Source organism: Melitaea cinxia, chromosome 13, assembly GCF_905220565.1.
Source record: "Melitaea cinxia chromosome 13, ilMelCinx1.1, whole genome shotgun sequence".
Classification (NCBI taxonomy): domain Eukaryota; kingdom Metazoa; phylum Arthropoda; class Insecta; order Lepidoptera; family Nymphalidae; genus Melitaea; species Melitaea cinxia.
This window is the reverse complement of record NC_059406.1, coordinates 6460646-6475107: the sequence shown is the minus strand read 5'-3', so window position 1 is coordinate 6475107 and position 14462 is coordinate 6460646. Positions and strand designations below refer to the sequence as shown.

Genomic DNA, 14462 nt, shown 5'->3' with positions numbered 1-14462 from the left:
AAGCAGACTACTCAGACGCAAAGTCCTATAGGCCAATCAGTCTCACATCCTTCCTCCTAAAGACCTTGGAGAGACTATGCGATAGGTACCTGAGAGATAACGTACTACCAAAAGTACCCCTACACAAGAATCAACATGCCTATAGTGCAGGTAAATCTACAGAATCAGCCTTACATGCTGTAGTGGGCAAGATCGAAGAAGCACTCATAGTCAAGGAATCCTGCCTAGGCACCTTTATTGACATTGAAGGGGCCTTTGATAAAACAAATTTCAACAGCATAGTTACAGCGTTAAACCGCCATAAAACAAACCCAACTATAATTACTTGGATCAGAAACATGCTGGCAAACAGGATCGTAAGAGTAGACAATGACAACAAACAAGGCGCTATCGTTGCTAAAGGATGTCCCCAAGGAGGGGTGTTATCGCCCTTGCTATGGAACCTTGTAGTAAACGATCTAATATCCTTGCTAAACGACAACAGATATTACACAATAGGCTATGCCGACGACCTGGTTATACTCGTGACGGGCAAGTTCACAAGTACACTTTGTGAACTAACTCAGACTGCCCTGCTATTAGTAGAGAGATGGTGCGAGGAGCATAACCTATCGATAAACCCGAACAAAACAGAATTAGTGATGTTCACGAACAAACGAGACCTGGGGAATTACACTCTACCTAAACTCTTTAACTCAACCCTGAATCTAACCTCAGAGGTAAGTATTTAGGTGTAATACTAGATAATAAACTAAGCTGGTCCAAACACATAGAAAATAAATTAAACAAAGCCAGCATCATCTTCTGGCAATGCCGCAGGATGATAGGCAAGAGCTGGGGACTTACACCAAAACTGACCCTATGGCTCTATACTGCGGTCATTAGACCCATGATCAGCTATGGAGCTGTGGTGTGGTGGCGTAGAACACTCCTCACCACAACGCAATCCAAGCTACAAAGCTGGCAGAGGTTGGTGTGCATGGCAATCACGGGCGGCATGAGAACCACACCAACAACAGCAATGGAGGCCATGCTAAATATTCTGCCACTTCACCTATTTATCCAACAAGAAGCTGCAACCACTGCAGTAAGACTAAAGACTCACAAACTACTGTGTTCAACAGGCACACCACACATTAAGATTCTGGAAGACATAGCCAAAGACATTCCGTTCATGGAAGCACCAAATGACGGAATACAGATCAAATATATTTTTGATAAAAAATACAAAATACAGCTGGAAGAGGATTCACGTGTAGCCTCAATTGGGCGAGACCTGAGTATCTTCACGGATGGCTCAAAAACGAAAACAGGGTCAGGAAGCGGTATCTTCTCCGAAGACCTAAATATCAATATATCACTACCCATTGGTACCTATAGCACAGTGTTTCAAGCAGAGTGCTTGGGTATACTTGAGGCAGCCAGAACAATCGGGAGGAGGAACGTAAAGGATTCCCACATCCGTATACTATCGGACAGCATGTCAGTATTACAGGCACTGGATAGTAACTCGACCACGTCAGGTATAATCTATGAATGCCATAACACCCTGATGCAGGTAGGTGAAAATAATGACATCACACTGCAATGGATCAAAGGTCACAACAACACACGCGGTAACGACAAGGCAGATGAGCTAGCAAGAAGGGGGTCAAGTATGACGGCTATAGGGGCCGAACCGATTATACCGTTACCTTCTTGCTGGCTCAAAGGCCAAATTCGACAACGCATGAAACACAAACATATCACACTATGGTCCGAAATTGAGGACTGTAGACAAGCCAAGTTGGCGCTGCCAGAAATTGATGCCAAATTGGCAAGAATTCTAATAAATCTGGACAGACGCCAACTGAGACTAATAACTGCGGCACTGACTGGACACGGTCCGTATAATAAACACCTATTTAATATGGGCATTACCGACAGTCCCCTGTGCAGAGCTTGCATGGGAACAGAAGAAACGGCTACGCATGTACTTCTTTACTGTCCAGGTGTAGCGGCTTACCGGGCACAACATCTTGGCACCCTGAAGACACTTCCGGAGATCTTCAAGAAGCCAAAAAAGCTTCTGAAGTTTCTGGAGGAGCTTGGGTGGCAAGAGTGAACCGAATCACTCCCACACACGCAAAATAGGCGCAAAGTCGTCGAGTTGCGGAAACCAGCCCGTGTTAACCATACCATACCATACCATACCATACACGTCAGATATAATTTTTTTTGTTAATTACTGCTCTGCTGAATGAGCGTGCTTTCGCACGCAAGGAAGGGCGAGGGCTGCACTTCCCGCAGCGCCGGAGTCAAGCGTTATTCTAACCTTAAAGGTGGTAGGTTAATTTTTTTAACCGACTTCCATAAAAGGAGGAGGTTCTCAATTCGACTGTATTTTTTTTTTTTTTTTTTTATGTATGTTACATCAGAACTTTTGACCGGGTGGACCGATTTCGAAAAATTTTGTTTTAATCGAAAGGTGGTGTGTGCCAATTGGTCCCATTTAAATTTATTTAAGATCTAACAAATACTTTTCGAGTTATATCTAATAATGTGTTTTTACTTGACGCTTTTTTCGTCGACCTACGTTGTATTATACCGCATAACTTTCTACTGGATGTATCGATTTTGATAATTCTTTTTTTGTTGGAAAGAGGATATCCCTAGTTTGGTACCGTGATAAGGAAACCAGGGTCTGATGATGGGATCCCAGAGGAATCGAGGGAAACTCTCGAAAATCCGTAATAACTTTTTACTGGGTGTACCGATTTTGATAATTTTTAATTTAGTCGAAAGCTGATGTTTATCATGTGGTGACATATAAATTTTATCGAGATCTGATAACTACTTTTTGAGTAATCTTTGATAACGCGTAGTTGCTTGACTATTTTTTCGTCGATCTACGTTGTATTACTTGTCGATGTAATTGAAGTCGGTTTTTTTTTTCGTTTGCGAGCAAACACAATTATTTTCGTAACGATTTTTTTTTTGTAACGAAATTATGCCGATAAACGGTGTAATTTTGAAGTTATATGTTAGGGTTATTTTTTTTTGTAACGAAATTATGTCGCGCCGGCATAATTTCATGCCAACGGCAACACTGTGACACGGGTGCAGCGCCGGAGCCAAATGTTATTCTAGTTCCAAAACTTTAACCATTGATATTTTTAATACTTGTTATTGTGTGCGTACAGTTACTTAGATAAAAATATTGCATTTGTGTTTAAATTGTTTTTGAAGGAAACGCTAAGTGACGCTTTATTTTGTTTAAAAGTGTCTATTTGTCAGTCGTTAAACGTCAGTTCGTATCGTTTGTTGATCTTGCAATCGAGATCGTTTTTTAACCGACTTCCAAAAAAGGAGGAGGTTCTCAATTCGAGTGTATTTTTTTAATGTATGTTACTTCAGAACTTTTGAAAGGGTGGACCGATTTCGACAAAAAAATGCTAATCGAGAAAGGTGATGTGTATCATTTGGCTCTATTTAAATTTATTTGAGATCTAATAACTACTTTTCGAGATATATCTAATAATGCGTTTTTACTTCACTATTTTTTCGTCGACCTACGTTGTAACTTTTTACTGGGTGTACCGATTTTAGTGATTTTTAATTTCATCGAAAGCTGATGTTTATCATGTGGTCAAATTTAAATTTCATCGAAATCAGACAATAACTTTTTGAGTAATCTTAGATAACGCATATTTCCTTACTATATTTTCGTCTACATACGTTGTGTTACTTGTCGATGTAATTGAAGTTGTTTTTTTTTCGTTTGCGAGCAAATACAATTATACGTACTTCTGTTCAAAAATAACGTGTGAAAGTTGCGGAACGGAGTATGAGTACACTTCCCGCAGCTCCGGAGCTAAGGTGGAGTCAGACGCGGAGTTCTAAGGTATTGTAATAACTCTAAATAATGAAAATCTAACCTCAAAACTTTAACTACGATATCTCCGTAACCACTGGATTCACACGATAATAGTTCTACCAGAGGATAACTCACTCCTCTCCCTTCTTCCCCACCTAACCCCCAAAACCAAATCCCATAAATTAGAGACCGATTGTATATACATTAGCCAACGCCACCTTAGGAAAGCCTGTCACCTTCACGGAAGTAGAACAAGTATCCGGACTCCAGGATCATTGTGTCTTCGTCCTCTCTTAGGTCTTCAGATAACCTCAGATAGACCCACGTTTTGACACCCCAGAAATTTTTAGCGCGTAATCATGTGTTTTGTCCATAGTCACCACGCAGGGCAAACGGGTTGGTGATCGCAGGTCTGGCTTTGTCGTACCGAAGACGTTACTATCCGCCTTCTGCCTCTGTATTTGAAATCCAGCAGTTGTATTGTTTTCCCGCTGCCGTGCCAACCCGCATCGGTCGGCCAGCCGATGCGGGTTGAAGTTAGAACGCTTAGTTCCAAGGTAGTAGTGGAACTGTGTTATCCCTTAGCCACATCTTACGACACCCACGGAAAGGGAGGGGATGGTTATATTCTATATTGCCGCAACCACACAGTTTCTGTTAGTTTATTTATTTATGAGCTATAAAATCAAATAAGAAGTTTAATATTTTACAATTTCCAATGTTCTGTGCAGAAATATTAGTCAATATGCAACACTTTTTTCTGGGATTTTCGTACTGAATATACAAGCACAATACGTCGATTGCTCGTCGGTACATGCATATGCAATGCCATTCGTAACTTTGCCTCCGTTTTTAATAAAAAAATTTGAATTGAGTTATTAGTATTTTTGAAATTTTTAATATGTATATTATACAATTTCAGAATAATAATTGCATATTTAATTTTTCTTTATTGTTTCCAAAAACTTGTGGTAAAACTTAATGATATAATTCTAAAAATAAAATAACTACCTTTCATTAATTTTAACATCCTTTTTAAGGGTAAACAGTATGTAGGAAAAATGACGCAAAAATACATTAAATAGCTCTTATCTCTTATCTTATGTAGCTATATAAACCATGTTAAACCTGTTATTATAATTAAGAAAACCACAAAACTATTTACCGTCAAAAGTAAAATAAAATCTAACCAAGAAACAGGTTATTACATCAGAAACTAATTAAACCCGAGTCTTAGGTAATTTAGTTAAACCGGCAGCGTCAAAGATATTCAAATACATACTCATTTGATTGGAATGTTTTAGAACCGTAGGAGATGTTGATATTTATAATTAGACTACCCTCAAAACTTCACTTCGTTTGCACACCACAGCTCAGTCAGTTTTATTTACTTGTTGATGTTTCAGGAAACAAAAATACAAATATTTTATTTCAGCGTTACAATTAAACATTTAAAATGATTCATTTAAATTACAATATCAATAGGTACTCCGTAAAGTTTTTCACACCATACAAGCTGTCTTTTTATAAGACAAAGTTATTACAATGTCAAGCTTATTGGTTTTAAACTCCGCTGTGTTATAGACAAGAGGCGACTAATCATAAACATATGTACATATAATTATTATACGTAACACATACATGCATATAGTTGTAAGGGTAATCATTCACTATACAGCTATCATCTTATCAACCATTAAAGTCAGATTTTACAACGAAGGGTAGTTCAGCAATTTACCTGAACAAGTCGTGCGTCTGCCACGTGACTTGTCCAGGTGGTGGTAGTAAAATAAAGATCACTAAGCGGGACTCTTGGCTTGGAACCTGGAACGAAGACGGACGTAGCTGATAATTCTGATTGCTGTACAAACGCAAGTTTATTAAATATAAATATATAATAATAAGGATATATAATAATAAGGATTATATTATACACAATATAATATAATATGTAATATATATATACAGTTACACCCAGACTTGTGGCAGGAATCGACCCACATTCTTTCAGTATAAAGTAGTTACTGGTAACTATGGTAAAGGATCGGTCTATAAAAAATATATATCGATCGTAACGTTCAACTTATCTCTGACACTGTACGAGTATAAGTATGACAGATACAATTACAGGCCATTATGGCTTAATTAATTAGCAATGATAGGCAAATAGCACATCCATTATGTTGTCTGAGCATTTCAGGCTTAATTATACATATTATTTTAAAATTAACCATCACTAATTGTAATTAATTAGTAATGTACGTATTAAGTACAATTAACAAAATTCAATTTGTTTGTTTTATAATTTGATCATTTATTAAGGTTAACTCTGTGTTTGTAAATATGAGTATGCATTTGTAAAACTAAAAAAAATCTAATATAAAATAATTATTAAATAGTTCATAATGACATTTGATATTATTAATATGTAATGGATAACATGATAACTCTATTACGTTAATAAGAACTGTTCGTTTATTACTTTTAAAAGCTTAGTTCGTGTCGTAAATTAATTGCTTTCGGCACTTCGCAACCAGTTTCAGTTCCACTCCGTTTGACGAACGTCCCTTCCATTATACTTATATAATTCTTTCCAAAATTTCTCTCTTTGTAATTAAGTCTAAAGCTTTTAATGCGAAGTTTTGTATGAAATCTATACCTTTAAATAGAAAATCAGTGTTACGTGACATAAAATAATGGCTTATGTTTTCTGTAAAAACTAAATTTATAACGATAAATTCAGTTATATTCGCCTTTTTAACGGACTATTTCATGGAAAGTTTTAAAGAATACTCGTAGTAGGTCGAATATGAATATCATAAATTATTTTTATAGTTATTCTTATTTACATTATTATACATGGCTACTGCCTTTCTTTGCCATCGCCTTTATATATGTATAGGTATGCAATAACGGCAATGGTATATGGCGATGCAACTCCATTCATATTAGAGAACAATTGCCAGAATCAAATCCGATTTTGTCGGCTAAATCGACACGTGACCGGCAAGCTACTCTTGTGTCATGCTTTCTGGTCACTCGCCAAAACTACCGAGGGAAACTTCTGCCAATCGTCGGTAACACAGCCCATAGCATTAAAGAGAAAGCCGAGTATATCAGTCGAGGTATAATGTTTAACTGATGAATTCACATTTAAAATGATTGTTTATATGTACTTTTATTGGTCTGCATATTAATTTTTATCAAAAAGGGAATTTTCGTCGTGATCACAAGTAAAAAAAGTTATAAAAGATTTTTCGTCTCGAATAGAGTAAAATAACGTACTAGTGGTAGGGCTTTGTATACGCCTGTAATACAGGTATGATGGAAAGTGGCATAATATGTGTTATCTTGATGTGTTGTTATGTTGTTTTTTTTTTCTTTTTTAGAGTTGTGTAATAAAGTTTAAATAAATAAATAAATAAATAATATATTGAAATGACATTTCTTATATGAAATAACAAACCAATTTATGTTATGTTCCACGAAAACCATTACTACTCATCAACGAAATCTAAAGTTTCAAATGTTGAATGTGTTATAATTTTTTAACCAATGTTCATTAATACATGAAGTAAGTATGAATTTTACAAATTTTAGAAACTAGCGGACCCAGCAGACTTCGTTCTGTTAAAAAGATTTGGAATGTGGCAGTTTTTTGTTCTTACCTATTTTATAATCGGCGCAAGAAATTCTCCTGAACAGAACCGTCACCCTGATGATAGGGCGGTGTGTTAGGTTCAGCTCGGGTGACCAAAGTATCTTCGCTTCCGTGAACTTTGGCCACCCTTCTGTGGCCTACTTAAAAACCCCGACTGGGATGTCTGCTAGAGAGCTTCAAACTAAGAGGCGAACTTAGGGTTCAAACCTGATTGGAAAATAATCTAAAGGGACAGTGGGAACCTAAAGCTGATAAATATTTAAAAATTGTGTGCCTCAATGACATAACATAGAGATAAACGGGTTAGTAACCGACGTGATTGTATTTAAAAGTGGCACAAGGCTACGTCACAGAACGCGCGACGCGTCGTGCCCGGTCGCGCCGATTTGGCCTGATCATGACGTGATATTAAATTAATAATTAAAGATAATAAAACGCTTTTTTAACGTGATTTTTTTGACAGATGGTAATGACTTGAAAATTAATGCATTTTATGTCGCGTGCCGAAACTAAAACAAAAGAAATAATATCGCGAAGCCAACCAAAATAAAAATCAGTACTAATGATCTAGCTCTTACATTTTTTGACTATTCAATTTGGTCGGATCCGCGATATTATCACTTTTTTTGAGTTTTGAAACGCGACATTAGATCGTCAAACGCGAACATGCACACTGATTTGATAGATATGATTGAATTTGAACTTTGTGCAGCGGTAATAAAGTCCAAATTGACTATTTGACGTTAGGAACACACCTACATTGCTTGTTGTTGTAAATGTGGTTTAGACGAAGGTACCCTAGAACATATATTCTTTTCTTGTCCTAAATTACGATTCTCTTTGTATGATGCTCTTCCCCCTGAGATTCCACGTCCTACTGACCTAAAATCCTTATTAATGCGTGTTTTCTCCCCGTTTATAACTTCTTTTTGCACTTTCATTGAAACTAACAATATAAAACTATAACGGGATGGAGATATCTAACAAAAGTTAACTATTCCAAGTATATATTTACTATTATATATTTACTATTATATATTTATATATCTTTGTATGTTTTTGTCTGAGGCAAGTTAACTTTTCTTTCAGGCAAACTTGTGCGGGAATCGGAACCGAACTTGTATTCCCACTATAGCTCCAAATAAAGCAAAGTTTAAATACTTTGATATTGGCAAATCCGCAAGGGAGCCATGTCAAGAATAATAATAATAATAATACGCACCGAAACCCCAAGGATGTCGCCTTCGCCATCAGCGAGGTCTACAATGATATTTATAGCTCAAGCCCAATAATCCGTTCCCTGCGCGTGGAAAGCTTCACGGGCGCGCAAATCTCTGCAAGACAGAACTGGACCCTATACCTGGTCTTCACGCAGGAAGAGAAGAAGTTGCTGGTGGACCGGGGATACGGGAAAGGGGAGGGGTCGCGTGTCTTGACTATCCACAAGGCGCAGGACCAAACGAGTGAGAGTGTCATCGTCATCCAGACGAGGAGTGGGAGGCTGCGAATACATGACAGCGTTTCGCACGCGATAGTCGCGGTGACTAGACACATCAAGGCCTGTGTCTACTACACCGACTACAGAGATGACGCGATCTGTCGTTTCGTCGGGAGGGCGGCGGAGGCTACGGAAAAAGACATCCTCGAGCATAGTCTCAAATGTACAGGAAGAAGTATAAGGCTATGTACTAATTGAAAGTATAAGTGTAAGTACCAGGGTTCATCAAACAAAATTATATTCAAAATTTAACATTTACGTAAAACAAAATAAAATATGAGCTTAAAAACTCAAGTAATAAAAAATCAAGTGTTTAAAAATGAAATCTACAGGTTGGTAAATCCAAAATGGTTCGAAAAGACACTCCATGTAAAATATATAAAACCACGATTCTCAACACGAAGTGCAGCTTGTAAAAATCTTGTTCCAATATTTCCCTGAAAATATATATTTTAAAACCCGATGCGCGGTAAGTTGAGATGTATTGCTTAAAATAATCCACATGCTTTTAACACCTTCAAAAATATACTGTGAACTGCATAAAAAAGTCACTCTATTAAGTGAAATAATGATGTTATATGTACATTTGTAGACATTAATTATTTTCTTTCATTGAAGTGATTGATTTATAGATCAAAAAATCTTGACCGTAAATTCTCCTCAAATTAAAAGCATATTTATTGCATATTTATCTGCATATTTGTCATATGTTAACTATACTAATACTCGATTTTGCACACCTACAAACGTCTGCTCTTGTACGTCTTAAGGTTGGCTGGTAGAGAATGCTTTTAGCATTAAGCCCGCCTTTTGTACAATTCTATAATGCATTGTGCAATAAAGCATTAATAAATAAATAAATAAATGCTCTGTTTGCATATTTATTGTCTGATAGCAAGAGATTAACATAACATGCAAAGTTAGGAAATATGTAAGTATGTAATTTTACAGATCATCTATTTTTATTAAAAATTTACTTTACTGTGGTTAGCAGTCAAAATCATTTTATAATAACCAGCATCATTTTGAAATTAATCTTCTACAAGCTCATAAACACAGAATTAACGTGTTTTTAGATTACAATGTAAAAATAAACGGTAAAATCAACATTATGAAACTCTTAATAGAAAGATCTTAATCACGAAGAGTTAGACTTATTCCAAACATTGGCCACGCGCCAGGCGACGACGCTACCGCAGATCCATTATTTTGTCATACAGTTCTCACTCGATTGCCAAGCTTCTTATTAAGATAACTATTCTACGAATAAATTCCTAAAGCTACATTACTTGTGCCGAACAATTACAGTTTTGAAGATATTTCTACGCGATCTTTAATTAAAATTAATATGTAATGGTAAAATATTTTATCAAAACTGTGAAGTTTAAAGTTTTGAAGTCTCTGAGGTTTGGCAAAATCTAATTATGTTAAAAAGTTACTTTTTTCATTTCTTTTTTGTCTTAATTTGGTTTTCAATGTAGTAAATCAAGTAATACTTAATTTTCTTACACCATATAAATAATTTAGCTTTATCACTTTAAATAAAATAGCCTCGGTATTTTTAGTAAATCGTGTTTTTTGAAAATCATATTTAAATACGAATTACATATAGATAAAATATGAATAAATATTTTCCGAGTTTACCGACATAATAATAAAAAAATATTAACTGGTTATTTAAACAAAATAAAAAAATCATGAGTGCAATTAGAAAAAAAGGAAAAAAATAACCGATCGACATGGGGTTTTGAACCGTTGTCTTCTTGGTCGATCTCGACCGGCCGATTTCCTACCTGAGCTATATATATGTTACGCTCAAAGATCGAAAACGCTCATTGAGCGGAAAAATAGCTCACAACGCGATGTGGTCACAGTAAAACATCCACATAGCGAAATTCGTGTTATGGCTCTAATGAAAACGCGCACGACGCGTTGTGGCAATCAAAGAAAGACCAAATAGCGAAATTCGTGTCGTGGCTTACATGCTATTCGATCTCAACGCGTTGTGGCAATGAAGAAAAGCCATAACGCGTATGGAATACTATTTGATTACAACGCACACTACTTTCCGATATAGATCCTACTAGGCCTAGGCTGGAAACGTTTTGGTAGATGTCCTTAAGAAATATTTTTCATTTTATAAAATCACGGCATAACGTGTTTCTCATTATCAAATATATTAAGTATATAATTACATAAATTAAAATGAAACGATATTTATTATTTATTGAGATTACTTTATATTTAAAAAAATCAATGTATTAAGTAATAAATCACTGAACACAAAATATTCATATCATTTGTAAATTACTCATAATTCACATAAAATGATAAGGGTTTTAATTTTTTCATGACAATTAAAATTCTTTCAAGAAATAAAAATATTTAACACAGATGTTTATTGATCACCAATAAACAACAACAATGTACCTATATTAGAAATAACTATAATTGTGAAAAATAAGTATTTGATTGCTATTTATTTTTACATGAACTATTACTGTGGCATTTTGAGTTGCATTTTATATTCTTGGAGCGACACTTGCACTTTTTATTAATACAGTATCTTTTGCAGTGGCACATTATAAACCCTTGCTTACTTCCAGACGATAACATAGATGCCGAGCGAAGTGTTAACGATGAAGTTGAGGGCACATCACAAATGTTAATAAAGTTGGTCTCAGAAAGTGTAAATTCATTATGTGCATAAAGTCTATCGAGTGTACCTTCCTTGTTTCCTAACTGATAGAGACCTGATGGATTAATGCTCATAACAACACACATAACATTCCTGGGTGCTGCACGTCCTCTATCAACTTCAGGAACACTAACTAAAACGTTAGTACCAATTTCAACACAGGGAAATTTCAAATTAGACAATGAAACCATTTTGTTTGGCTGTTCCTGTAGACCTAATTTAGCACATTCTCTTTCAACGTTTGTGCTATTCTTTCTGAAACAGAGCTTACAAGTTACATTTGCTCTCTTTACTTTTTCTGTAGTCATAATAAAACTGCGATAAGTGCTTGTTTCCACAAACTCACGTAATTTATCGTAAAACAATTATTTTTTATTCGTCATAATTAGCGGTGACATTAAAATTCACTCTCATAAACAGAAAAGAAATGAATAAAACTGAGGTTTCAATGCGTCTTTGCACCCCTTATATCTTGTGATATGGTTAACACAATGAATGCTCAGAATCAGAGTGTCATGGCTTTTCTTCATTGCCACAACGCGTTGAGATCGAATAGCATGTAAGCCACGACACGAATTTCGTTATTTGGTCTTTCTTTGATTGCCACAACGCGTCGTGCGCGTTTTCATTAGAGCCATGACACGAATTTCGCTATGTGGATGTTTTACTGTGACCACATCGCGTTGTAAGCTATTTTTCCGCTCAATGAGCGTTTTCGATCTTTGAGCGTAACATATATATATTACAATATATATATTACAACTTTATTGATAATTGCTAAATTTACCTTCGTATTCTAACGATATTGTAGCCATTTTTTTCATGGCCTAAAAACAGGGATAAAACGACATTTTCAAAAATGAATCCGAGCTATATCGATTTAGCGCCCCCGAAATCCCCTACATACTAATGTGGGGGATTTCATTTTTCATGAGAATCGTTGGCGCCGTTTCCAAGATTCAGATTATATTAATATATATATACAAGAATTGCTCGTTTAATAGTATTAGATAAGTAATAAGACTTAAATCAATATAAGCTAGTAAAATTTATTTTTAAGTTATAATTATCTTTAATATATAAAATGTTGTGGTGTTCTCGTGTTGCGGTGTTTGTAGTTAAACTTCTCCGAAGCGGCTTGACCGATTCCCATGAAATTTTGTGTGCCTATCGGGTAGGTCTGAGAATCGAACAACACATCAAATAAATTAAATATATTAATTTGAAGTATTTTTAAACGAATTACAAAAAAGGAAGAGGTTCTCAATTCGATTGTATCTCTCTTGCTCTGTTTGCCTTGCCTGATCACACTTTTCGTAACGCTCTCGTCATGCATTCACCAGCTACCCCTAGTCAAGTGTGCGTAAAAAAGTTTTATTCAAAAATATCGGGAGCCTATAACATTGCTGATTAAAATTATAACACAAATACGCCTCAGAGCAAATGTTAATGAAAACAGAACTCTCTCTGGTAGCATATAAACGGTGGCTTTCTCCTATCTTAATAACCGCTTAGCATCATCGCATACCATAAACCAGCAATTATGATTCGCTTATAAACTGCTAATGGCTCCCTGAATGCACGAAAAGAAAGTTCAAGTACGACCTTTCAATGTTAGCGCACTTCAAATTACTGTACTTACGCATATCGCTTCTCTGTTTTCTCTCTGTTTACATTTTCATGTCACTACAAATGGAACGCTTAAAGTATAATGTAAAACAATTTAGAGTGTATGTGAAACAAACAGGGATTTAAAGAGAAAACAGGTCATTTTGGAAGTAAAATTTCTGTACGCACACTTGACTTGGGGAGTGAGCTGGTGAATGTGTGACGAGAGCGTTACTAAAAGTGTGATTGGGTGAGGCGAACGGGGCAAGAGAGAGAGGGGTGCGAGCACAAATTTTTCTCTCTTTCTCTCATACCCAGTTACATTTCGTATATCTAAAACACAGTGCAGGTTTATTGAGCAGAAGTTTTACTTCAGTCACACACACTTCAGGCACACTCGTTTTTTTTTAAATTTATTTATCTTTTTTACTTTTTGTATCTATAGTGCATCCAAGTAATATCTTCAGAGCTTCAGTGCATTCTGTATATTTGTTAATGTTAAAAATAAATTTACGATCGTAAATATTAAATATTACGTATATTTTCAAGTAATTTAGTAAAATATTATAACATGTAGGTATTTTTAAATTAGGTATATTCATTTTAAAGTATTATATTAATTAATTTAATAAGTAGTATTGTAAATTTAAATACGCAACTTTCTAGCAAAAATCTTGCGTGTTATATCCACGGGACCATCAAACCTGAGCTAGGCTTTTTGACAGGAACAAAAGATAATTAACAATGGATAACTCAAGACAAAGAGGTATTGATCTTTGTAATATCTGATTCCGGAAAGGTTTTCTACATGAATACAATATTATGATGGATGGCTGTGTTAATAATTTACTTTAACAGAAACCTTACACTCGCGTATATAATATGTTGCTCATCTTTTCTTGTTCCATGGTGTTTTTGACACTGAATGACGGCTGTAATCCTTGAAGGGAATATTCAGATCTTGTCAATATTGACAAGCACATATTGACAAAATATATAAATATGTTTCAAGAAAGAAAGCTAAAGAAAACAACTTCTTTAATACAAAACGATTTGTATAACATGTTCAGATACCATTTTTAGAAGTAGTAGTTGAACAAACAAAACGTTGGCAATTTTGCTAAATTTCAACCGAAGAATA

The 14462-nt window shown here is 35.4% G+C and overlaps 1 protein-coding gene across 1 annotated transcript; it reads left to right on the top strand.

The window, feature by feature from the left end:
• The first annotated feature begins 820 nt into the window (after window positions 1–820).
• On the top strand, window positions 821–2104 carry LOC123659287. Its single transcript, XM_045594533.1, has one exon. It carries the CDS (start codon window positions 821–823, stop codon window positions 2102–2104), a length of 1284 nt encoding a protein of 427 aa, XP_045450489.1.
• Window positions 2105–14462: the final 12358 nt, after the last annotated feature.